This window comes from Sarcophilus harrisii, chromosome 4 (genome assembly GCF_902635505.1).
Source record: "Sarcophilus harrisii chromosome 4, mSarHar1.11, whole genome shotgun sequence".
In the NCBI taxonomy this organism is placed as follows: Eukaryota; Metazoa; Chordata; class Mammalia; order Dasyuromorphia; family Dasyuridae; genus Sarcophilus; species Sarcophilus harrisii.
In genome coordinates, this window is record NC_045429.1 from 24,048,080 (window position 1) to 24,073,712 (window position 25,633).

The 25,633-nt window shown below is 57.0% G+C and overlaps 2 protein-coding genes across 3 annotated transcripts; one reads left to right on the forward strand and one right to left on the reverse strand.

Moving 5' to 3' along the window:
- Positions 1-743: 743 nt before the first annotated feature.
- On the reverse strand, positions 744-10,402 carry PRPF38A (pre-mRNA processing factor 38A). The gene is made up of 10 exons (XM_031969119.1): positions 10,210-10,402; positions 9,538-9,697; positions 8,180-8,301; positions 6,998-7,083; positions 4,308-4,421; positions 2,229-2,341; positions 2,051-2,077; positions 1,758-1,855; positions 1,503-1,551; positions 744-1,120 (listed from the first exon to the last, which is right to left on the reverse strand). The coding sequence occupies exons 1-10, from the start codon at positions 10,337-10,339 to the stop codon at positions 1,078-1,080; spliced, it is 942 nt and encodes a 313-aa protein (XP_031824979.1). The 5' UTR covers positions 10,340-10,402; the 3' UTR covers positions 744-1,077.
- Positions 10,397-24,739, forward strand: ORC1 (origin recognition complex subunit 1). Of its 2 annotated transcripts, XM_031969117.1 has the most exons (18): positions 10,397-10,533; positions 10,758-10,826; positions 11,929-12,037; positions 12,425-12,552; positions 13,681-13,859; positions 14,516-14,846; positions 17,605-17,887; positions 18,475-18,579; positions 18,726-19,023; positions 19,789-19,871; positions 20,243-20,344; positions 21,003-21,174; positions 21,683-21,790; positions 21,905-22,054; positions 22,151-22,270; positions 22,804-22,973; positions 23,341-23,428; positions 23,585-24,739. In XM_031969117.1, the coding sequence occupies exons 3-18, from the start codon at positions 11,940-11,942 to the stop codon at positions 23,777-23,779; spliced, it is 2,610 nt and encodes an 869-aa protein (XP_031824977.1). In that variant the 5' UTR covers positions 10,397-10,533; positions 10,758-10,826; positions 11,929-11,939; the 3' UTR covers positions 23,780-24,739. The 2 variants fall into 2 exon arrangements, with proteins under 2 accessions (XP_031824977.1, XP_031824978.1); XM_031969118.1 differs by lacking the exons at positions 10,397-10,533; positions 10,758-10,826 and adding an exon at positions 11,152-11,250.
- Positions 24,740-25,633: the final 894 nt, after the last annotated feature.

Here is a 25,633-nt window from a genome sequence, read left to right on the forward strand (position 1 = left end):
CTCTAACAACTCTGGTAACCATGAAAGCCCAATGGGCCCCAACAGCCCCTAGCTTTACTGAGATCTGAGAATTGACTCAAGCGCCTTCCAAAGGGACTGGGTGAATGGCAGCCATCACTCAGCTGGCCAGCCCAGACCGCAGCCTTCACTCCTCCAGGTGGTCACACTCGCATTCTTATTCTTCTTGATTTTTCCTGTTTCTCCATGTTACTCATAGTGTGAGTAACCCGCAAAGCTTGGTCCCGGGCCACCTCTTTTCACTATAAACAGGGATCTCATCAGCTCCCATTGGCACCGTTATCCCCAGTGACCGCCAGATGAATCCAGCCCTAACTCCCGGTCCTCAATGTGCAGCTACCTCTTGGACATCCCAATCACAATGTCCCAGACTGAACCACGAAGCCCTCCTCTCCTTCAAACTTGGGCGCCCAGCCCTCAACCCGTGGTGTCGTCCTCAGCTCCCAGTCTGGATGCTCTGGCAACGATCCACGAAACCCCAACATTCTAGGGCCCAAAGCACATGGCCTGCTGTGGGACAAGCCTTGAGGACCCAGCCCCTGAATCTTAGGGAGATGAGGCCCTGGAGGCCCCTGTCCAAGGTCACCCAGTCAGAGTCTCAAACCCCGATTCTGCCCCCTGCCCAGCAAGAACAGGCTGGCCTGTCTGCCAGGTCCGGAGGCTGAGGCCACTGCACCCGCAATGTTTCATTACAAAGCTCACCAAAGAAAGGGCCGGACACTGTGCCTGGTTAATCACAGTTTAATCTGGATGGAGATAAACCTCGCGTAATCAAAAAAAAAAAAAAGAAAGAAAATGGGGTACAAAAGGCAGCCCTTGGGGCGAAACATCCTGTTCTTCCACCAGACAAATGGGGAAGGGTCCAAAACAAGTCTTCACGTCACAAAAAACAGCACGGCTCGGCTTAGGCCAATTAAAAAAAAGTCGTAGAAACTGGGACAGGGGCTGGGGCGAGCTGCAGAAGGGGCCGACGGTGGCGGCCACAGCGCTGAGGCCGGTCCAAGCTGGCCGTGGGGGCAGACACCTTCGGACCCCAGGAGACCGCTGGTCAGGCGTCTGTCACTCGTTCCCGCGCCGGCTCTTCTTGTGGCTTTTCTTCGACCTGGAAGAACAACACAAATGGCTTCACTCGGCTCCCACCTGGTTCCCTCCCTTAATCAATGAACATTTATGAAACCGACTGTGTTCTAGGCTGAGCCCACAGACTAGACTTGTCCTTCAATGAGGACTGTGGGGGGCACAAAGTCATTTCTTTAATTGGTCAACAGGCATTTATGAAGCACCTACTGTGTGAGAGATGTAAATGGCGCCTTAGGAGGGGCCTGCCCAGGTCCTGGCTCTCCCTCCTGTGGGGCAGCTCTCTCTCAGCCCTGTGAGCCTGACCTTGCCGGGATTAGTCCCATTTTATGGAAGAGGAAAGGGAGTCACCTCCTTAGACCCGTTCAGATCTCCCCCACCCCCACGTCCACATTCCCCACAGATACCTTTCAGGGGACTTTGAGTGGCTCCTGTGTCTGTGGCTCCGGTGGTGGCCTGTGGGAGGGAAGGAAATGAGATGGGGCATTCCCGGGAAACTGCTCCAGCGCGGTCCCTCCCTGGAGGGGCAGACCCTCGTCCCATGGCCCCGTGAAGGGCAGGCTCCAAATACAGAGCCCCAGCCCCAGGACTTCACGAGGGGCTTGGGGTTCAGGCCCTACAGCACAGGGGCCGGACATGACTCCACCCCAAAATTGAGATACCTGGAGACTTAGATCGGGAACGGTGCCGCCGCTCTCGGGACCGGCTCCGGTGGCGTCGTGGGCTCTTGCTGCGATGTCTTTCTCGACGAGGGGATGGACTGTGGGGACACGGCAGCAGAACAAAGTCTCAGCACAATCCCAGACCCAAAAATGTGCTGGAGACAAGAGTCTCACCCCCTCGCCCCCCTCATACCACAGCGGGGCAGATTCTGCTCCGGGTTCTGCCCCCAGCAGCCCTGACTCCACGGCTGCTTAAGCTGAACTGATCAGTCCCCAAATGAGTCAAGTCTTACCTCCTCCTTTTGGGAGAGCGGCTGCGTCTGCAAGGGGAGAAAAGACAACTCCTTTGAGCATATGCTGCCCAGCTGGATCTCCCCACAGAGTGAAGCCGCCCCTCACCCCATGCAAACCCCAGCCTCGGCCACAGGAGCGACCCCTTGCTGGCAGAAGGGCGGCTCCTGGCACCCTTACCTCCTTGGAGAGCGGCTCCGGCTCCGCCTGTAGCGCAGCGTGGGGGAGCGACGGGGCTTGTCCAGGTCTCTGTAGCTTCGCCGGCGGTGATCTGGGGATGGGGCTCTCTCCAGCTGGAAACGGGCAAAGCACAGGAGGTCAGCACACTCATGGGCTCCGAGGAGACCCCAAAGGTTCTGCTCACGAAGAAGTCACCCCTTAGAGCCAACAAAGGACATCTCCTTGTTGGGGGTGCCCACAAATAACACTTGTGTGAAAACTTTCTCTCTGGTTTCCAATGGGTTCTAGACCATCCCCTTTTCACTTTCCATTAACAAATCCATCTCCCTGCCTTTAGTAAACCAGCAAGATGACAAAGACAGACGGACACAAGGACACACACACACACACATACACACACACACAGTCAGGGCCTGCAGGGGTACCTCTTGCCTAGGGAATGGCCGAACAAGAAGCTGCCCGGCACTTGCCAAGACGTGATTATCTGGGGAAATATGGTAAGACCAGCATACACTGAGCACAAAAACAAACATAACAGAATCAGCCCAAGGCAGTGACCGGCTGGATGCCCCACGACTGATGGTGGAAGGTCCTGCCCTCCATCACCCACAGAACCCTGAGTTTTCTGCATTATACTTCCCCAATTATAAGGGGCAGAGCACTTTAGGGGGCTGGGAAGGGGACTTGTCAAATTCTAATAACAACCCTCCTCCTGGAAGCCTTTCCTGATTCCACCCCTGCCCACCAGCACCATCTCCCCCTGGAGATGCTTTATGTTTGGAGTCTTGATCACTCCGGGCACCTGGCACATGGTGGGAAATCAACAAGTGCACATTGTGCACATCAAAAAGCACGGAGAGCACCTGCCAGGCTGGCAAGGGGCCACACCTACTACTTTTCCCAGAAATTCCCCTCCGTTGCCCACCTAGCACCTGGGGTCTTCTGCTGGCCCACAGGTACATTTGCACAGGCATTTGTTTCACCTTAGCCCAGCTCCTGGAGGGCCAGGCGCCCGCCCAGCCTCGTTTTTCATCTCTTCACAGCACCTAGCCAAGCACGTGCTCCCCCCAAGGGGGCCTGTGATGCAGCTGGCATGTTGGGAGTGCCCAGTCAGTGGTACAGAGGCATTACAGCTGCCCACCTGAAGCAGAAAAGGACCCACTACAAGGACTTCCAGGTACCAGCTGCCAAAGGGGAAAGGAGGAGTCCATCCCTCTTGAGACATTCTGGCCCAGGGAAATGCTTTTACTAGTGGGAGAAAGTAGAAAGGCGCCCCATTCTGGGGTAGGGGGCCACAACTCGGGTTTGAGGAAAAGATGCCAACCTTAAAGCTAGAAACCAAAGCCCAGGGGGATTGTGGGGAGTGAGGGGGAACCAAGCCTCTCCCCACCCTCATGGCTGCCCTCTGTTTCCAGAGATCTCCAGCTCCAGCAAGCAAAGCATCAGGTGGGCTCAGGCCGGCCTACACACCCGCACAGGGAAAATCTTAGGAAGCGCTCCACTGGGCTTCTCTCCACATCCCTTCCTGAGCAAGCAGGGAATATACTGTCCCTTTTTATAGATGAGGGGAAAGCGCAGGGAGGCCAAAATCCCAGAGAGTGAGTGAGGGGCTCCGGACCCCAAGCCGGTACCTCCCATCCTCATGCTGAGCTACTGAAACTGCCTTTTGTGTCATGGGCCTTGGCAGGCTTGGGAAGCCTCTGGACCCTTTCCACTATCAGAGTTTTTAAGTCCACAGAATAAAACGCACTGAATGACAAAGAAAGTCAGTTATGTTAAAAGGTAGCTAACAATATGTTGAAATTCAGACTGACAAAGATAGATTGACAGGGACAGACTGATTGACTGACAGTAGATTAAAGCCAAGAGTGCAGATCCCGGGCGAAGAATTTCTAATCTGCAGCTGGCAATCCCAGAAGCTTCTCTGATCTGTCTGACCCCACTCTGGGTGAGGCAGAGGCTGAAGGCTGGGGTCAGAGAGGCCCGTACCCCTCCCGCCACTGCTAGGATGGAGCCCCGGGAGGCAGAGGCGCCTGCAGCACCAAAGAGAACCCAGGAGGCCCAACCCCGTGGCCAGACCTTATCGTCGTCATCCTCCTCCTCTTCCTCGCTGGACTCCACGTCGTCCAGGTCCTCCTCCAAGGCGCTGACGCGAGGTTCCAGCTGCTCGGCCTCTTCCAGCACGTAGCGCTTCTGTGGGGAGCAGAGAGGAGAGTCGGCACGCTGCCCCCCCCCCCCGTATCTCCCGCAGGGCCACGTGGTGCCATCACCCCCACTTCTATCTGAGAAAGCACTAAGGGGAGGGGCGGGCCTCAAACCCGGGCCTTGGGGAACATTTCTTGTTTACACCAAGAGATTGCTGGTTCACACACAGAGGCAGGGAGGTTGCCCTGACACACTGGGGCCCCACCCTGACACACTCGGGCAGCGATCCCAAGCAAACCATAGAGCGTGGCCCCCCTGCCCCAGCACTTCTGCGAGAGGAGGCCGCTCTCTGTGTGGGGAGAACGGCTTCCCTCCTGAAGTCAGACACCTGGCAATTAAAGGAAGACTGATAGCTTCGGAGAGAGCTGTTTCAATCAGTGACGAGCTCAGAAGCCAGAAGGCAAAGTTAAAGGAGTTTTTTCAAATCTATCCATGAAGGGCTGGAGAAACTGAGTAACAATACTATTACTCAACTGGACCGTCTGAGGTTCAGAGAACTAGAGTTGGAAAGGACCAAGAAGCCTAGAATGGGAAGTGACCGAGGACATGCAGACACCATGACCGAGTCCAGGCTGGCTCAAGGTCAGCCTTTAACCCAAGAGTCCCCAAATAGCTTGACTGATTTCCAAACAGGCCAGAGGGGATCTCCGGTCCCTTCTGGAGCCGGAAGGATTTGGCCAGAGAGGCTCTTGTACCACATCTCGGCCAAAGATTCATTCCACCTTCGCTCAAAGGCCCCCAGTGTCAGAGAAAGGCCCCTGCTCCCCAGTAGCCCATTCCCCGGGTCAGCTCATTTTTAGCAAGTCTCCCCCCATAACAAAGCACAATTAGCTTCTCTTCCCCTTCCACCCATGACTTAATGTTACCTCCTCAGGCTACACAGACCGTGTGACAAACTTTAGCAGATAAAAGGAGAACCAAACCCTCAGTGTGGGCCAGAAGCGCCCGGAAGCTTTGTCCACATCTGTGACTCCAGGATGGACCAAAGGCTCTTAAAACAAACCAAGCCCAGAAAGCCCCTAGGAAGCTGGTGACTTGGCCCCAAAGCTCAGCTCTCCAGCTTCTTAAACAGGGATCTTTAAAATAAGTAAAACTCTGGGACTAGATTTCACTATAATTGGCTTTCTTTGTATATTTAGAAACATGACTCCGAGAAGAGTTCCTGGGCTTCACCAGAACACACAAAGAAGGTAAAGAACTCCTGATGCTCCCCGTGATCAGGTCCAACTCAGAACAAGAACACAGCCCCAGGCAGGGAAAAGGGCCCAGGCTCAGCCTGCACAGTAGGAGGGCTCGCTCCGTCTGCCTGCCCCATATGGCAGCCACAAGAGGATGTAGCCCAGAGCTAAGGAAACTACAGGGAGGGGGCACACATGACACAAGTCTCCTAGTCTTGGGAAGAACATCCGTGTGTCACAGGAGATAGAAACTGGCCTCAAAGCTAATGAGATCTGAGTTTGAGTCCTGTCTGTTATGCATCTTAGCTGTGTGGTTCTGAGAAAGTCACCTAAGCCAGCCCTCTGGACAACCTGGAAGACTCTGATACACAGGGAAGATGCCAACCTATCTCCCCACCTACGAATCTCAAGTCGATGCCTTTCCTCGTGCTGTGAGAGACAGGAATCAGACTTCTGCTTGGCCCTAGAGGGTAAGGCTAGGAGCAACAGAGGCAATGTCCCAAGCCGGCCCAGTTCAGATTTCCTAACACTCAGTATGGCCCAAAGGCAGGATAAGGGGCCTTCAGAGCCAGAGAGGTTCCTCATCCTCCCCGGGGGTTCTCCACAAAGGCTTCACCTCTACTTGTCAGGGCTGTCCCGGAGGAAATCCCAATTTAGAAGCAGATCAGACTTTTTCTTACAACATGACAAGTATGGAAACACATTAAAAGGGCCGGAGAGCATATAACCTGTATCAGGTGGCTTACTGTCTTGGGGAGGGGAAGGCGAAAGAGGAATTTGGAACGCAAAGTCTTACATAAATGAATATCAAAAAGAGGTACATGGAAAAATTAAATATTACTGAGGAAAAGAAGGAGAAGAAATGGATCTGACTGGCCCTCGCAATCCCAGAAGCATATGGTCTCCTGGTAAGGGACAATTCAAAGCCCAGGCTGGCAGGCTGTACCACGGTCTCAGGAGCCACCTGGTGGCCGAAGGATGCCGAGGCACCGAGCTGGGAAATGAGGCCGGCCCGGGAGAGCTAGTCCATGCCTCAGAAGCGCGGTCCCCGTCTTTCCTCTGCTGCATGGGTCTCACAGTGCTAGTGACAAGAGCTCACAATTGGCAGGCTGTGTGTCTCACCCCCAAAGTCCTCTGACCCCGCATTTTACAGAGGTCCAAGGGAGCAACTTGTCCGTGACCCATCAATGACCAAAACCCAAATCCCAGGTCCAGGATCTCCCCACATCTCCCCACTACGCCATGTTACCTGTGTCTCCTTAGAGCCATGAGGGCAGAAGTTCCAGCTTCTCTCACAATTCCTCTGCCCACCACCCCTCTGCACAGGAGCACAGTCCAAGAAGACTCTCCTTCCCCTTCCCCTGCAAGGTGATTGTTTCCTCTTACCTGAAGCCGGGGCAGGATGATGTCACAGACACGTTCACTGTGGAGCAGTTCATCAATAAACTCATCTACGTGCATCAATTCAAACTCTGGGGGAAAAGTCCAGCAGCTCAGGGTGAGGCAGAAAGGAAATGAGAAAGCCAAATTGCAGGTGGCCATGCCCAGAACCCCTGCGGGCAGATCCGGACCCCAGCACAGGACGGACAGCCCCTGAAGTCCCCAAAGATCTTCCAGGACAGAGATTTTGAATTTACCTTGATTTTACCAAGTGACTAAAGTGTGACACCCCTGTGGGAGGATGTTATGGAAGGAATTCTTATTTTCAATAGCATTCAGTCAGACAGCAAGCACTAATCAAGCCCCTACTATGCACCAGCCATGGTACCAAGTGCTGGGGAGACAGAATCCCTGTTCTCAAGGAATTCACAACCTAATGGGGGAGACCACAAACGAGGAACTCGGGACAAATAGGTCAAGAACAAGATGAACTGGGGCTGGTCTCAGGGGGAAGGTCTCACAGGAAGGGAGATCCAAAGAGATCTCCTGTGGGAGGTCAGATTTTAGGTGGGACCTGAAGGAAGCCAGGGGAGCCAAAAGCAGAGATGAGCAGGAAGAGCACTCATGGCAGGGAGCCCAGCTAGGGAAAGCACCCAGAGTCTGGAGCTGGAGATGTTGTGTGAGGATCAGTGAGGGGGTTGGGGTCCTAGGAGCAATGGAAGGGCATAAAGGGCAAGGAGACTGGGAATGCAGAAGGAGGCCAGGCTGCGATGGGCTTTAAAAGCCAAACAGAACTTTCTATCTGAGCCAATGTGGTAAGATCTGTGCCTTCGGAGGATTAGTCTGACAACAAAGTGTAGGAAAGGAGGAGACCCCCAATAATCTTTTCCTGAAGATAGGATGGGGAAATCCTCCCTATGAGGACAAAAGTGGTCCAGCGGTGAGAGGCGCCACTCCTGGGGCTCCCCTTTCTCCCCATCCCTCCAACATGACTCTACATGAGACTGTCTTCCTCCTCGCCCCTCCCCTTCCTCACTGTACCCTCCCTCATTACTAATTCTGAAGTTTCATGATATCCCTCCAACCAAGCAGCCACTGGGACCCATGGAGGGGAGAAGCATGAATCAAACACAAACCCTGCAAGGCTCAGCGATCCAGGCTCCCAGAGCACGGCGGCCCTGCACTCACCTCCGTTTCGGTTCTGGCTCTTAATTTTCCGATAGTCATTGTAGAGAGGTTCCAGATACTTGTAGCAGTCGATGGCAGTGCCCGTCAGCCTCATATACAAGGCCCCCAACATGCGGACGTACCTGAAAGAAGACTCAATGAGATAACCAGCAAGCCTAAGACTCGGGAAGAAGCGCATTCCCTCCACACACACAAGTGCCCTTTTGCGACCCCTACCATGTCCAGACCCAAAGAGATCCACGAACAGAAAAGGCCTCGTGTGCATGGTGCCTCCCTCCATGACGACAATGAGCCATGAGGTCCCAGGACGCCCATCACCCGGGGAACGGCGCAACAAAGTGACAGTGCGTGACCGGAAAGGAGCCCTGCCGTACCAGGAGAAATGAGAGGGAGGGTTCCAGAGAAATCTGGGCTGAGGGAAGTCTTTTGTTGTTGTCATCTCTCTGGGGCCCCAGAGAGGAACAATCCGAGCTCCAACCTCCTATCAACTAGAACTGTCCAAAAAGGTACAGTCTGCATCAGAAGGCGGGGGAGAGTGGAGCTGCCCGTCGCTGGGGAAAGGCCCGACGAGGTGAAAATCATGGGTCCTACTTCCCCCACAAGCAAGGAGTCCTCTTGGCCCTATCTCTAACGGACAGTGGGGGGCCAGAAGCCACCGGCCTTCAAGGCCGCCTGTGAGGAGTTTTTCTAAAGGAGCCGAATCTGCTCTGCTAACTTCTCCCTCCTGAACAGGCCAGCCCAAGCCCCAGAACCCTCTCCGGGCCCCAGTGAGCCTCCAACTTGCTGTCAATGAGCCTCTTAAAAGGCACAGGGTCTGGCCAGTGCAACAAACTTCTAACCCTAGCTCACCTTCCATAACAGTGATTGGTGAGAACGGCAGGCAGGTGGGTTCTACATGTCAGGGTTCTTGTACGTATGTAAAGCAGGCATACAAAGCTCGCGGTCGCTGGCAACATCTCGCAACCTTGTAACCGAAACACACTTATTTACAAGTCACAAGATCCCAGACGGACTAGGAAAGGGCTTCACCGCTGCAAAGGACCTCCCAGCCTAACTGCCTCCATTCGCTAATGAAGCTGAGGGTCAGGAGTTCAAGACCACAGATAATTGTCAGAATATTTTTCACCAGAAGAGAAGTCAATTCTAACTTAAGGTCTATTGTAAAGTTAAGACTCAACAGGGAAGTAAGGAGGACCGCGGTGTAGCAGAGGGGGCACAAGCACCAAGGAAATGAAGCCGTTAAGGACAAAACCCGGGGGAAAAGAAGAGCCGCGCTGGAGCCGCCCCGCCAAAGCGCCTGCGCCCCGGGGAATGGGGAGCACTCCCAGGAGGAGGGAGAAGGCGCGTCTCCCACTTACTTGAAATCTTCATTCTTGATGAATTCCACTATGATGTCCTTCTCCGGCTGTATCTGCAGCATCTTCAGGGTCAGGCACAGGAAGGGGGTCGGTTTGATGTTGCCGCCGTAGACGCCCCCCACGAACCTCAGTTCCATGGCCTTGTCAACGACAAGCTCCGCTGAAAACAAAGGGCAGAGTGAGGCGGGAGCCCCGAGGCGAGCCCCGAGAACCTCCGGGCATCGTCAGCGGGAAGAAGCCCGGCTCAGTTCTCGCCTCGGCCTCCGGAAGCTCTCCAGGCGGAAGCTGGAAAAGTTGCCTGCGTTATCCATGGCCCTGCCCCTTCCTGTGGCCTGGGAACCAGAACCGGCAGCGGGCGTCCCGAGCCGAACGCCCCGCGGCAAAGCCGAAGCCCGGCCCGCTCACCGAGGCCTTTCCCTTAAGGAGCCCGGGGTCAGACCCTGCCTCTCCCCGCCCCTCAAACAGCAGCCGCTCTGGAGCGTGTGCTGGGCCCCTGCCGCATGCCGGGCGCAGCCGCCCGCGAGAGCTGTCAGCCAAGCAGGGGGGGCGTCGGCGGAAGGAGAGGCGGCGAGGCGCACGGGGCCGCTGGGGCCCAAACGTCCGGGGAGTCTGCTCGCCGCCGCGCCCCGGGCCCCCCCCCCCCGGGGCCGCCCCGCCCGCCCGGCCGCGCACCTGTGAGCCCGAAGCACTCCTCCTTCCAGTACTTGGACTCGTAGATTCGAGTCCGGATGATCTTCTCCACCAGGTACTGCGGGTTGGTGCCGTGGATGCTGTGAGCATCCTTCACCGTACGATTCGCCATCTTGGGAAGCTCTCGGCGCCGCCTCCGCCGTCCTTCCGGCGAGAGATTTGCGCGTCACTTCCGCACGAGTCGAGCGAAAAGCAGAGTCCAAGGTGCGTCGGCGGGATGACGCCACCTGAATGGCCATCTTGAAACCGGGCATTCGACAGCGACAGTGACGCCTATCTGCCCAGATGCGGTTTCACAATGATGACGTGAGCAGGAGGAAAGAGAAGGGGGGGGCGTAGGGGCGGGGCGCCTGGACGTCCAATGACTTTTTGAATCTGGGAGGGGCGGAAGAGGAGGAGAGGCGGAGACAAAAGCCTCGTGTCCGGACGTGGGGGGAGGAGAAAGGGGCGGGCCCTTTGTGGCTGGCGTAAGGGGCGGGGCCACGTTCGGCTTGGCGCGAATTTTTTTTTTATTTCAAGCTTCTTTCTAGCGCTGCCAGTGGAGAGCGGGGCGAACTGGGCGCACGCGGAGCCACGGATCAAGCGAGGGGCACGAGAGGGTGAGCTCGGGGTGCCCGCATGCCGCCCCCTTTCGTACGCGGGGAAACTGAGGCACGGGAGGCGGCGCTTGCCTAAAGCAGACTGAGAAACTGAGGCAGGCGGGAAGGAGGAGGGGTCCCAGCCCCGGAGCGGCGGCGCTGGCTGGTGCGTCCGGGACCCTCCCTTTCTGCCGGAGGACGGAGGAAAGTACTTAGGGCCAGGCCCAGCCGGGTTTCAGGCCCCTTCTGCTTGATTGGGGCAAGGAATCTGCCCCGGGCTCCCTCCCCCCTCCCCCACCTCGGCCCACTTAAAGCGCTCTGGGTGGGGGTGGGGTGGGGGTGGGGCGGGGTTCGTTATCAGAAACCCCAGAGCCCGGAGAAGCGAGGACCCGCCCTGGGGCCGGGTCCCTCCTCCCTCTGCCACCCTCACGCCCGGAATTGCTAGGTGTGGGCTGCGGGAAGAAGGTTCCCCGGGTGTCCCACCCCCCTCCCCTGGGGTCCCTCATGATCAAAAACCTCCTGGCTCTCGGAGACTTCTCTAAAAGCCGCTGCCCTTTGACCTGAGAGACTCGCTCCACTGAGAGAACTCCACGATATTCATTAAGTCCTTGCTGCGGGGCGCCCTGGGCCTCTCTTCTCCCTGGCCCAGCCCACTCCGAGGGGGGGAAGGGTGGGAGAAATGGGGTTAATCAGGCATTTCGGCCCCCCAGGTTGGAGACTTGTCTCCCCCTCACTCCCCCTGCTGGGAATCGGTCACCATTTCTCCCCCAATTCCTCTGAAACCCGAGGGGGGGGGGGAGAGTGGAGGGGGGGGTCTCCCCAGGAGGGCCGGGTCTGGGGCCAGCCTCCACCTTTGAGGAGCCCCGGCCTTGCTTGGCTGGAGGGAAGCCCTGGGAACTAGCCCCTCTGGGGATCCCTGCAGGGCCCAGGGCAAGTTCCTTCCAGCTAATCCCGGCCAAGGCTGGGCCACAGCATGGAAGCCTTCTCTCCCCCCCCCCCCCGCCCCCATGGGGAACCCCAGCAAGTCCCTTGACTTTGTGGGGAGAAATGCCTCCCCAGGGCTTCTCAGGCCCAGCCCAGCTCGGGTCTTAGAGCCTGCTTTTTCCCCCTGCCCCTCCCCCAGGACCAAAAGCCATGAGGAACCGCTATTTCACCAGACTCAAGGCCGTGCGGAATTATTCCTGGCACGACTTGGAGCTCTATGACCGGAAGCTTCACCACAAATTCTACAGGTAAGGCTGCGGCCCTCGGGGGCTTTCCCGGAGCCTGTCTCAGGCCCAGCCTCCCGGGGCCAGAATCAGTTCCAGGGCTTGGTTTTCTCCCAGAGTCAGGAGGAGGAAGGCGGGCGGCTGCCCCTCGTATCTGCCTGCAGCGCATTTCTGAGGCTGGCCCTGGACTGTCTGGCTGCCTCCTGGCCTTGGTCCGCCCCGGCCAGAGCCTCCTGGCTTCTATCGTCCGCGGGTCCTCCCCCTCGGTCCCAGGCACACACACACCTGTGGAGGAGCCTGGTGAGCCTGGAGGCGGCTTGGCCAGACCGGATCGGCCGGTTCCCTTCCCGGGCTCTCGGGGACCTGGTTTTCCTGCCCTCGGGGCCAATGTCTCCCTGTCCTGCTTTGCAGAAGCATTTACGTGACGGCTCCAAACAGCAGCGTCCGACACCAGATCAGCGTGGGGGACTTCATGCTGGTGGAGGGCCACGACGATGACAACCCATATGTCGCGAAGCTGCTCAAGCTTTGTAGGGATGGTGAGTTCCTCTGGGAAATGCAGCCAGTCCCGGGGGCTCTGGGAGGACCAGGCTCAGGCCCTTGTGGCTGGGAGCAGCTGAGCCTGCCAAGCCTCCCGTCATGGGAGGAAGGTTCTTAACTGGGAGCTACAGTCCTGTGGGGAGAGACACCCAGCACCTGGGGGCTTAGATCAGGACAAGGGGGGACTGGGAAGGAACGGAAATGAAGAGGTTACCAGTTACAGACATCTGATATAGGCATGTGAGCCCCTTCTTGGGGGGGGGGGGGGGGATAAAGGCTGGATACAAAAGGGAATGGCTTCTGGGGGGGAACTACCAGGAGGACACAGGAAGAGAGGGCTGATGGGAGAGCTCCCTGACGGTCAGTCCAGCAGAAGCTGGGGCTCCAAGTAGAATTCCTGACGAGTGAAATGGTTTTAATGGGAAGGTGTGGGGAGGCTCCGTCCCAAGGCCATGTTGGAGAGTGGATGTGAGAAGGGCACCCACGCTACCCAGCTTCCACGGACACAACTGTGGGAAGTTTGTTTGGGGGGACCCCCCAGGTAGTGAGTGAGCAGCATTGGTGGTGTCCGTTTGTTCTGGCCAGCGTCAGCTCAGCAGCTGGGCGTTTTCCATTCAAAGCGGCATTTTACTTCCATCTACTTGTTTTGTGCCCTCTTGGTTTCTTTGAGCACTGACCTGGAATTGTTTCTGACCTCAGACTTCTGGCCATTTTCATGGCTTACTTAAGCATCTGGGTCCCTGTGATTTGCCATAAGCTGGTACAGCTCTCCCCCTCACTTGGGGGGGTCTTGGACCCCTCACACAGTCCACCTGGTCCACTGAGCCCTCTCTCAGAATCGCCGTCTTGTGAGCCTGAAATTTATTTTAAAACCCACAGGCCCCAAGCTAAGTCCTGATAGGTCTCACTCTCTCCCACTTTCCTTGAGGAAGGTAAGGCCTAAGAGGTTTTGTGATTTGCCCGCGAGGACCAAGTGGCAGAGCTGGGGCTCGGGCCAGGATTTCCTGACTCCTGACACGGCTGGCTGGTCGTCAGGAGGAGGAACGGCTCCCCGGGGGCCCAGGCCATGTCTGTCGTCGGCGCCGCCCTCACAAAGTGTGTGTTTCCCTTTTTCTCTTCCTGCTCAGTCTCTTCCTCGGACTCTGAGCCAAACTCGCACGCTGTGGTTCAGTGGTTCATTCGCTTGAGTGAGATCCCCATCGGCAAGCGCAAGCTGCTTGGCCGGGAGGCTGCCAAACAGGAGATCTTCTGGTACGATGACCCTCCGAGGGACGTCAGTGTCAAGTGCATCCTCGGCCCGGCCCAGGTGAGTGGTCCCCCGAGCTTTGGTTCTACCTCCCTTGGGTCCACTCGTCAGGTCACTTCCATCATCACTCGGGCCTCCCAGGATAGAGAAAAAATGGCAGTTGGGGGCTTGGTTTTGTTGAGAGAAAGGGTGTGAGGTATGAGGGGGAGTTTGAGTTTATAGGAACGCACCGTGCACTGCTCGGAGCTCCCAGGGCTCAGTGACCGCTCTTGCGTGTCTATCCCACGTGGTCCAACGAGCTCAGAGATGAAAATCCAGGAGAAACTCTGCAGGGCATCCGCCTGATACCGTTTTAGAGATGATTCGGCCGTGGTCTGGGAGGGGAGGAGGGAGAGAACCCCCCGAGATGGAGGGAGGGTGGCCGAGCAGCCGTCACCCCCACGGCTAAGGATGCCTTTGCGGGGCCTCGGGAGATGAACCTGGGGAAAGCGGGATCAGCCTTGGAAGATTGTAGGGAGCTTGGCCAGCGCGGTCCTTCACATGTTTCTGGTGCGGTTCTGGGGTCGGTCACTATGTACATTTCCACTGGTCCTGCTTTCTTAAGCCTTTCCGAAGGCCTTCACTCTGAAGCCAGCCATAGGTTTTGGTGGTGATGAGTCTGGGAAGGAGCTGCTGCCTCGCCGTTGGGCCCTCATCATTCACGTTTCCTAATGCAGGTCGTGGCTTTGGCCCCAGAGCAGGGGATTCCCAAGGGGCAGAAGGACGAACAGACATTCTACGTCAAACTCTCCTGGGACAACAAGTGCTTCCGCCCCCTGGCCCCAAAGCTGCTTGCCGAGATGAGGCGGCCGCAGGAGCTGAGCCCTCGGCGCAACGCTTCCCCCAGGGTGCCAGGAACCAGGCCCGGGGACACTGCAGAGCGGGGAATCGGACGCATAGAGTCACGGCATTCCATCTCCAAGTCCTGCCCGTCCCAGGAAATACGTGCCAGCCGAACCCCCCGTCCTTCCACTCCTCCTCGGGCCAGAAAACGGCTGAATCTCGGAAGTAAGTCATAAGGCACGCTGCGTTTCTGTTCTCACAAAAACCTTGGCGTGGCCAGCAAGTCGCCCAGAGCGAATCCTCCCTGACACCCTCTCAGCTGACACACTCACTCCATACTTTGCCAAAAACATTTACTGAGGTCATTTGCAAGGAGCTCTCAGTTCTCCTCGTCCATTCCTCCGACACTTCCCTCCTTTATTTTTTGAGGAGAAATAAAAGAGCCGGCCCTTCTGCTTGCCAAGGCCAGTCCCTCTCCCTGCAGCCTGGATGCCTTCCCTCCCCCCTTTAACAGACCACCCCTCTCCCTCTCACTATCACCCTTCTGCCCTTGAATCTCTTTGATTTACCGGCATCTTTCCTCCTGCCTCCACAAGGTCCGCGTCTACCCCAGCCTTAGATTCCTCCCCAGATCGGCCCTTGCCTGGGTCTCCTTCAGTGAATCCCTTTAAAAGGTCCCTACCCTTTCTCTCCTTTGGTTCTTTTCTAAAACCCTCAGTGAATCTTCCTGGTGCCTCTGACAGATGTCGAGGTCTGGGGATAGGGAGGGAGAGTTGGGGAGTGTCCAGGCCATCTAGTCGGAGATGGCTGATGGGACTGAGGTTCAAAGGCAGCTCTGGGCCTAGGCACCTCTGCCTGCACGGAGTCAGCACTTCCCCTTCCTCAGTGTGGGTCATCCCGGTCCCTTTGGAAACCACCACTGGCTACGGCCAAGAGCTACGGGGCCATCTGACCCCCTCTAGGAGGGAGCGTGTCCCTGATTCACTTTGAGCAACCTCTCCTGTGAGGAAGTTTGCGCTATTCTTCTTGGCAACCTGTCGTGGCTCTAACGCTTGGCCCTCTTGGGGCCTGGGGGACGAGGCTGGTCCCTTCTACGTGACAACCCTGCAGGGGGGGCTCCATTCTGGGGGTGGGTAACTTGAGGGCCGCGTATTCCAAAACTGAAACATGGAGAAAGGTAGAGCTGGAATCCATGGGGACCAAGTGCAGAGAGGGGGATTGGGCTTTGGTGCAAAAGGACCCTCCTTGCCAATGAGAGCTGTCCCAGGGTGGCAGAGCTGCCCCGGGAAGTGGGGAGCTCCCCCTTATCAGACAGTGAGATCCAGCATGTGGGCTGTGAGTGACATCTAGTCCATAGCTCTTTTGCTCATCTCCCATAAGATAGTAAGAGACACGGTCAAATCCCTTTGCTGGAATCGAAATCTAGTTACTCCCAAAAGTAAGGGAGAGGAGAATCCAGGGGTTTCTTCTGAGTGTGTGTGTGTATGTATGTGTGTGTGTGCACCCATCCCCACATATATATAATGTACGTATACATTATATACATATTTTACACATCCCCTGCTATCACTGGGCTAAGCCCTTTATAAATCCTGGGGTAGGTGTTATTATATCCCCATTTCACAAGAAGGAAACTAGGGCAAACCAGGTCCTGAGGCGGGACTCGGGCTGCAGCCGCCGTGCCGCCCCAGCAGCCTGCGGGGGGCTCCTGCCCGAAGCTAAGCTGGTGCGTGGGCTGAGCCCTTCCATGTCTCAGTACTCGGCTTCCCTTTAATGTTCTAGAATTTCGTGAGGAATCTGGGATAGGACTTTGGTTCTTGGCACTGGGTGTTTCCTCCTGTCTGTCAGCCACCTGCATAGGTGGGTTTGAAGGTTCCAGGCCCTTTTTGAGATTCTCTTTTTCGGTGACCTCCGAGAACTTCCCAGCAGCCATCTCTGCCAAGTTTCAGTATATGCCAGGGTATGATTCAGTCAGATCTAGTGAGTGGAACTCATTGAGACCATGAGGCGCCCCCCTCGCTGTGTCCTTGGGACGGACGGCCGTCGTCACTGTCCCACCTCCTCCAGGCCGTTATCACAAGCTCCGGGTGCATGTCTGCGTCCTTCTGAGGTGCCCACATCCCTCCTTCCATAAACCGCCCCCTTCTCTGCTGGTCAGCGCCTGGTCCTGAACAGCTTCCCCAGAACAAAGCCGTTGACTGTTGGGCCTTTTGTCGAGGCGCCCCGAGTGTTTAAGTCGTTCAGAATACCAGGCTTCTGTGCTGAGGTGTTGGGGAGGTCTCCTTCCTTCGCTTTTCCTCATCTTTCCCGTCTTTCTGCCCAGGTAGTCTATAGGGTGCTCGCCTGCCACGCGTCCCGACGCTGTGTTTTCCAGCTTTCCCCTTCTTGTCCCCAGGCTGTTTCCTCCTGATAGTTTCAGCCATTTCCTTTGATGGAGACTTCTCACTATGGAGGCCATGGGCCGCTGGGGGTTCTCTACCTGTTCCCCTGGTGACAGGCTCCTCTATGTGGCCTCCTCTGCTCCTCCCCGTCCCCAAGGCGTCTGAGTCATGGACCCCACTTGCACGCTTTATGTAGATGTCTCAGGCCATTGTCTCCTGAATATTTTCTCTGGCAAATTATCGTTTTTCTCTAGTAATAATAATCTTCCTACAAGATGGAGGAACAAGTAAGGGATTATTTTCCTGCTCGGCTCTCTGCTTTCACGGGAACGGAGCGGTTGGGGCTCAGCCCTTTGGGTTTAGGATGTGCAGCACCCACTCCACAGCAGGACCCGAGCCGTTACTCTCTCAGAGGACTCAGACCCATGAAAGGCCAGTTTCCGGCTTCGTGGCAGGCCTGTGGTCAGAGGCCAGCCAGATCTCCATCCGCAGGGGGCAGCTGCGCCAGCCTGGGGTCCGCGGAGCGTCCGGCTCGGTCCCGGCTCAGTCCCAGCTCAGACTTCTCCCCGCTGACTGCTCTCTCTTTCTCTCTCGGACCCCAGGTCCCCAGAGGACACCCTGCAAGTCTCCCCGCACGAGGCTCAAGCTCAGCCAGCCTCAGCTTCCCAGCAGTCCCTGGAGTTCTCCGGGACCAAGTAAAAGGAAAGGGGCCTTGGCCGAGAGCCCTTCCCCCCATAAGAAGACCCGCGCCAACGGCGAGAGTCAAGCCCTTCCCACCTCCCAGAAGGCAGCAAAGATCCATGAGCACCTGAGGCTTGCTCCTATCCAGGGGTCCGTGGGAGCCAGCCCCGCCATGACCCTGAGGCCCCACATCCGCCAGCCCAGGTGGGTGAGGAAGGCTCAGTGTTCAGGCAACGGGGTGGGGGGTGTGTGTGCAAGAGAGCACACCTGAGAGAGGAGCCCAGAGAACATGCCTGAAGGAGGCACACGGCATCAGACCCCGGGGTTCCTAACAAAGCCCAGGCTCCACTCTGGGGGCTGCAGTGCTAGGGTCTGGATGCTCCCCACTCTGGTGTCTCACCCGTGCAGTTCTTTGGTGGGTGTTGCAGACTGGGCCCAGGACGCCCGACGAGTGTGAGCCTCCAGCTCTTTGGCCGAGGGACGTCTTGCCCGGCCCAGGAGTCGGCGTGGTACAAGGGATAGCCCCTTTTGGTGAGGGAGAAACCGAGGCTCCGGACACTTGTGCCCGCTCAGCTCTGAAGTGTCTGTGCCTAGGTGTCCAGACTGGGACCAGGGCACTTAGCGCTCAGGGCTGGTCACCAAAGACCTGGGGCAGGGGGAGATTGTCAGGAAGGCAGGAGCCACAGCAGCTTCTTGCGGGGTTCCCCCCCCCCCGAGGCTGCTGCCCTTGGGTGGGTGAGCCCCCTTCTTCCCAAGGCAGCGCCCGGCAACGTCTTGGGGTCTTCTTGCAGGGGGGCCAAAAAGTCAGATGAGGAGGAGGAAGAGCAGGTCGAGAGGCTGCGGGGCCACAGGAAGCAGTCGCACAAGTCCTTGAGAAAGATCAAGGAGACTTTAAGGTAAGGAATCCCCTTGGCAGGGGGATGTTGCTGCCTTTCCCCCCACCCCACTCCCCCCCTCAGGCCTCGAGCGGGAAGAGCCAAGAGCTCGCGGTCGTTCTGCGTTCTGTGAGCGTCGAGGTGAGCCGGTCTCACCCCTTCCCTAGAATTCTAGGTGACAGGAGTTGGGACTCCGAGAGTGAGGAAGAATATCTGCCAGAAGCAGCCGCCTCCAGCCCCGACTGCAGCAGCGCGGAGGAGGAGGAAGAGGTGTCCACGCCCCACAAGCGCCAGAGAACACGGAGGCCCGTGCTCCGTGCCCAGCGCTCTGCCAGCAAGCCTCCCCTACAGGCCACTCCTTCCAGGACACGGTCTAAGACCCCATCCAAAACGCCTTCTAAGACCCCATCCAAGACACGGTCCAAGACGCCTTCTAAGACTCCTTCCAAAACCCCCCAAAAACCAGTAAGGTTCTTGTAGGTGCATTTTCTGGTGGGGTGGGCACATGTGTCCTGGGTCAGGCTGTGAGGACTAAGAGCTCCAGCCTCCAGGAATGTGGCCGGACAACCGAGGCCACAGTCCTCTAAAGGGACTGCTGCCTCAGGGGGCCGATGGGACCTCCTAGACCCACCCAGGGGAGGGGGGGGGCCGGGCACCGAGGAAAGGCCATCCCCCCTGGAGCCTCTGAGGGGACAATATGGCCAGGAGCCAGAAGGCAGGGGATGTAGTGAGAGGAAGGGACTGGAGACCATGGGTGTGGAGGCCTTGCCACAGAGAGTGGAAGGGGAGGGGGCAATGTGGGCTGGTCGGGCTGGGGCAGAGGGACAAGGTCTGGAGACCATAAGGCTGGGGAGGAATGAGGTGGTTTGGGAGTCGCAGAGGAGCCGCTGGAGAAGACTCAGCTGAGGAGACAGGCCCCTAAATGCAAACCCGAGTGTGACTCATGTGTGAGCTCTCATTCCTGGAGGCTTCTGGGACAGCGGCCAGCCCTGACCGCTCGACTTGCAGGCCGAGCTCCCCGAGAACAGTCATTTCTGGCTTTGCTTCCCTAACGTGTGGCCCGGGACCTGGCCCGAGAAGGCCCTCACGGGCCTGTAGGATGAATGGCAGAGCTTCAACTTAGTGAGCGCTGTGCTAGCCCGAGTGGGGCTCCAGGCTGGCTGGGGGAGACGTCCCTGGTGGGGAGAGTCCCAGGCCCGGGCTGCAGCCTCCTCTCCCCCTTCCTCACAGCCTGAGCTCAGGACCCCCCAGATCCGCAGGCGCAGCCAGGCCGCCCAGAAGCCCATTAGCGCGCTCGAGGAGGCCCGGATCAGGTGAGTGACCGTCCAGGGGGAAACGTTCGGTCTTTTCACAAGGCAGGTTTGGGCCCAAGTTCTGACACAGATTTGTGGGCTGTGGGATGTGGCGAAGGGAATAAGCCGCCCTTCTAAAAAGGGGAAGGACAGGGAGGGGCAGGTCAGAGTCTGCTTCCTGATCCCGAAAAGCTTGGCTGGCAGGGAGTGAGGGTGGCAGAGCTGTGGACGTGGGAGTCTGGGGGGGCGACAAGAGGCTCAGGAATAGTAGGGGGGATTGGGGGGAGGGGGCCTTAGAGCCCCTCCGGGGCATGTGGCCTCCGTTCCCAGGTGTCTCAGCTGCGCTTTCATTCCATTCTAAAGTCTCCCCCCTCCTCTGTCTCCCCTTCAAGGCTCCATGTCGCTTTTGTGCCCGAGTCTCTGCCTTGCAGGGAGCAGGAGTTCCAAGACATCTACAGCTTTGTGGAAAGCAAACTTCTCGATGGGACGGGAGGGTGAGTCATGCGGGGGCCTCTGGGACTGGGAGCCGAGGAAATATCCGGGCCAAGTCCTTTCGGCCTCGGACACAAAGGAGCCCCGAAGGTCTGGGACGCTCGGCCGCGCCCATGCTGTTCGAGGGCCCAGTGGCCGCCGGCCCCGAGTGAGACTCGCTTCTTGCTCTTCCTGAGAAGCTTGGGGCTCTTCTCCAGAGTGGGGATGTGGGCAAGCCTTCAAGGGCTCCAGAGATGGAGCTCCAACTCCGCATGGGCCAGGGGGACGGGGGGGTGTCTGACAGCCACGAGAGGCGTCCTTCCTAGGTGGGGCAGGAGGGGACAGCAGGAAGAGGGTCCAGTGGGGTTTCCAGAGAGGAGGAGGGGACAGGGTGGTGGTGGAAGGTCAGCTGCCTCGGGGCAGATTCAGGTTCTGACATTCAAGGCCCCTTAATCTGGCTCCAATCACCACTTTTGACCTGAAACTGCAATGTATGGGGCAGGCAAACGGGAGCCGCTAGATATTCGTAAATAGTAAATGAAACCAGCGCTCGTTAGACTTGGCGGTGTAAGCCATCGGTCCTGGACGCGCCAACAGCAGGGGGCCTGCCCCGCGCTCTGTATCCCCCCCATCCCGGGGCCCATGTCAGAGCCGCGCCAGCAGCCGCCCTTCCTCCCCCAGGTGCATGTACATCTCCGGGGTCCCGGGGACGGGGAAGACGGCCATCGTGCACGAGGTGATCCGTTGCCTGCAGCAGGCCGCCCACACAGAGGAGCTGCCCTCCTTCAGCTATGTCGAGGTCAATGGCATGAAGCTGACCGAGCCCCATCAGGCCTACGTGCAGATCCTGCAGGTGAGGGAACGGCCCCGGGCCCCCAGGGGGCGCGCTGCATGTGAGGCTGCAGAGATGAGAGGGTCACCACCTCTCTAGGGTGCCAGGGACTGGGCGGGGGCAGATCGCCACGCATAGCCCAAGTGCGGCACCAGGCATCGGAGGACAGAACTCTGGGCTGCCTGGGGTCCGGGGTTGCAAGTGAGCCTAAAGGGAGGGAAGGACTTGAGGAAAAAGGCAAGATGCAGGTCAGGACCTTGTCTGGCCGGGTGAACGTGAATGGGCTGTGGAGGTCCAGGGAGCCCCGGGAGCTGCCAGGTTTTCTGCAGGGACACTTCTTCCCAGGAGCCTTTGCTTATCCTGCTACACCGGGGCGGGGGGTCTTGGCCTGGGGTTGGCAGCACCCCTGTTTAACCTAGTGAGACTAACCTCGGGGTGAGGGAGAGCCTGCTCCCGCCACGGGCACAGCCCAGGTCGGGGCACTTGCGGGGGCTGAGCTGCTGAGCTGCTGCTCATGTTCCCAACCCAGAAGCTGACGGGTCAGAAGGCCACCGCCAGCCACGCTGCAGAGCTGCTGCAGAGGCGATTCAGCCAGCCTGCGCCCGCCCAGGAAACCACGGTGCTGCTGATGGATGAGGTGAGGGGGGCCACGGACCCTGGGGGGCCACAGAGCCAAGGGAGTTAGAGCCCAGGCGGCCAGAGCCAAGGGAGCAGCACTAATGGGTTTCCTCCTCGGGATCCATCCCGACAGCTCGACCTCCTGTGGACGCCGAAACAGGACGTGCTCTACAACCTGTTTGACTGGCCTAGCCACCGGGGCAGCCAGCTCGTGGTCCTGGCCATCGCCAACACCATGGATCTGCCTGAGAGAATGATGATGAGCAGGGTGGCCAGCCGCCTGGTGAGGAGCACGGGGAGCCCGAGTGGGGGCTGGCGGGGAGCATGAGGCCCCCTGGCAGGGCGGCATCTCTGAGCTTCTATCCTCTGGGACCCTTAGGGCCTCACCAGGATGTCCTTCCAGCCTTACACCTACAAGCAGCTGCAAGAGATCATTGCATCCCGCCTGCAGGGGGTGAAGGCCTTTGAAGAGGACGCCATTCAGCTGGTCTCCAGGAAGGTCAGCATTCCCCAGGGGCTCGTTGTAGGCTGCAGGCCGGGCCCTGCCCAAGGCCTCTCGGCCCAGCCGGGTCAGTTGGCCTCCAGCAGCCTGGTGTGCCTTGGGGCAGCTCAGGCCTCTAACCCAGAGGAGAACAAGAAGCAGGGCTGGCCCTAGAGCCCCTCTCGATCATCCCCCAGGTGGGGCCACAAGAGGCCTCGGCCCGCCATGCAGGAAGTAGGATGGGTTAGGAAGGGCTCTCGAGTGGACATCATGGGCATTCTAGCTCACTGCTGGGCAGAAACACATAAATACGTTCCCATAGTAACAGCCCGACCTCTGCTGGGCCATGCCAAGTGGCCTCCAGAACCTCCCCTACTGGCCAGACAAGGCCCAGAGTCAGGTTCATGAGGAAAATTCTCTGCGGTTCCCACTGAGCGGCAGCCCTACTGGAGGCACATGACCTCCCCAGTGTCATGGCCCCGGCAGACTGTGCTGTCAAACCCAAAGGCCCTCAGTTGGTGGGATCCTTGACCAAGCGCTCTGGGTTTCAGGTAGCAGCTCTGTCCGGCGACGCCCGGCGCGGCCTGGACATCTGCAGGCGAGCCACAGAGATCTGCGAGTTCTCCGACCAGAAGTCCGACTGCTCCGGCCTGGTCAAGGTGGCTCATATCCTGAAAGCCACCGAGGAGATGTTCTCCTCTTCCTACATAATGGCCATCAGGTGAGTGCTTCCCTTGGGTACTCCAGAGGCCCCTTGTGACCCTGCGCAGGTCACTGATTGGTCCCTCAAGGGCCATTGTCCATGGTGATGGGAACGAGCATTTTCTTTGTCCATTAAATACCTACTAAGTGCCAGCACTGTGTCAAGCATTTTACAAATGTGATCTCATTTGATCCTCACCACAACCTTGGGAGATGTTATCCCCATTTTACAGTTAAGGAAACTGAGGCAGGCAAGTGAAGTCTTGTCCAGGGTCCCCAAGCACTTTCTGCTGCCAAGTGGCTCCCTAAGGGTTTGTGGAACTTTAGCCGAAAGCCCTCAGGGTGGGGAGCGGGGGCTGCAGGCTCCAATGACTGTCTTCCTTTAGGAACGCCTCTGTCCTGGAGCAGGGTTTCCTGAGAGCCATCCTGGCCGAATTCCATCGGTCAGGCCTGGAAGAAGCCACACTGCAGCAGGTGAGCTTGCTCCTGGGGAGCAGAGGAGCTTGGGGGGAAGGTGGAGCGAGAGCAGGCCCCCAGCCACAGCCTGAGGGGCTTTGGGAGGGGGCCTCCCGTGCCCCCCCTCCGGTGCCTCCGAAGGAAACTCACTGTGGCTTTCCCTGCTTCTTTTAGGTCTACCATCAGCATGTGGCCTTGTGCAGAATTGAGGGTCTGCCGCACCCCACGGTGTCCGAGACCATGGCCGTGTGCTCCCGCCTGGGCTCCTGCCGCCTCCTGCTGGTAGAACCCAGCAAAAACGATCTGTTGCTGCGAGTGCGCCTGAACGTCAGCCAGGATGATGTGCTCTATGCCCTGAAGGAAGAATGATGAGGAAGCTAGGAGAAAATATATATAATTTATTACAAATTATTGCTATTTTTAAATTCAGTTTTTATTTTTTTAAGGAAGGAATGGAAATAGTTTTATCATGTATTTTTAAATTTTACATTAAACATTTTGGGGGGTTTTCTAACACACCTTTACAAAGTTAGAACATCGTTACCAGTCAAGTGTTTTAAACATTGATTTAACATTGACTGGCTTGTACAGAAACATTCATCACCTCGGCTCCCACAGCCCCGTGAAGACTAACTGACATAACCTCAGGTGATTGCTTGTGCTAAAACCCAACCCATTAAAAAGGGAGAAGAGTAGTATCTTTCAACCATCCGGACAGTTCATAAAAATGAGGTCACCACAAGTCAATGGGAAAGACATCAAGGTGAAAATCTTCTGGTTTTGGGAAGAGAAAGGACCTTGCTGTTTCCGTTTGTTCACATAGTCGCTCAGGGAGCTTCCTGATCCAAAATAGGATGTCAGTGTGCAACAAAGAAAGTTGGGGGGCCTGTGAGTGCATGATTTTTTGTTTGCAGATGATTGTACACACGGAAAGCTGAGGTGCGACAAAGTAGGATCAGTTCTAGTTCTCAGCTGCTAATTCTGGCCTAATGCTACCAAGGAAACCCAGATCCCCCATCAGCCAGCAGCACACCATCCATACGTGGAGCCATCGGTTAACAGCAAACGGAGATCAACTAGAATCCTGAAAAATTACAGGATTGTTTTGTTTGGGGTTAAAAGTGATACCACAAGTTGAGAGGTCAAAAGGAATTGAATGAGTGCTGCAGAGGCTTGGAAGGTAAATTATCAGTGAAGTTTCAAAAGTACAGAAAATACAAAAAGGATTTTCTTGTTTCAGAAAGTAACGGCTACTCAGATCTATCAGAACAAGAGAACAAAATGACCACAGAACAAAATCTACTGATCCCCTCAATCAAAATTAGGGAATGTTAAGTCAAAAATTGGAACCAAAAATCAAATTGTTTGTTTTTTAAAGTACATGAATGTTAAGCCTGAGAGACAATGTTTCTGGGTGATTAGACTCTGATTGTATTGTGAGAGACTACCTCCACCCAGACCACTTAACCACTCTAGGCCAGAATTCACCTAAATGAGATTTTCTTTTTACTTTAATCAAAAATAAGCTTTCCAAGTCAAGTGGAGTTCCACCCAGGAATGAGAATGTCTCATATGTGAGTTTATCAGGCTTGACTGCATATTTGTTGCTAGTTTTTTTTATCCCCCCAGGGTGGGTCAAGAAAGAAAAAGTAAACAAGGGAAATTATGTAAATAAAATAAAAATCATTAAAATGAGGAAACTTGAAGAACTTGTTTATGGCTTCGGCTGAAATTTCCAAGCTGACCCAGACCTGGCTCTTCTGACTCGGAGAAAATGGCCCTGATGTGGGTGGTGCGGACGCCGGATGGTGGCAGGCCCTGGAAGTCGGGGCTCTGTCACGGAAGAATTCGCCACGACCATTCTCTTTGGGAAACGGTGGGTTTACGAGAAGGGGTTACGGATAAAATGAAGGGGCGCAACAGACAAGAAGGGTAAATATGAGACAAGTTCTTAGAGGGAAGGGGTGACCCCAAAGAGTTGGTACAGCCTGAGGTGGCTAAATCCCTTTCAGGATTCGGGTACTTCCGGAGTCCAAAGGGGTGGCCAGGAGAGGAAGGAGGCGATGGAGCCACCAGGGCTCCTTGCTTTAAGTGAAGGGTCCTGAACACGGCCCGGGGGAGGTAGAAAGACCTGGGATCTGATGCGCTTCAGGTCTGCTTCCGGGGCGCCGGAAGGGCCAGAGACTGCGACCCAAGATGGGGTCATTCACGGCCCCGCGGGCC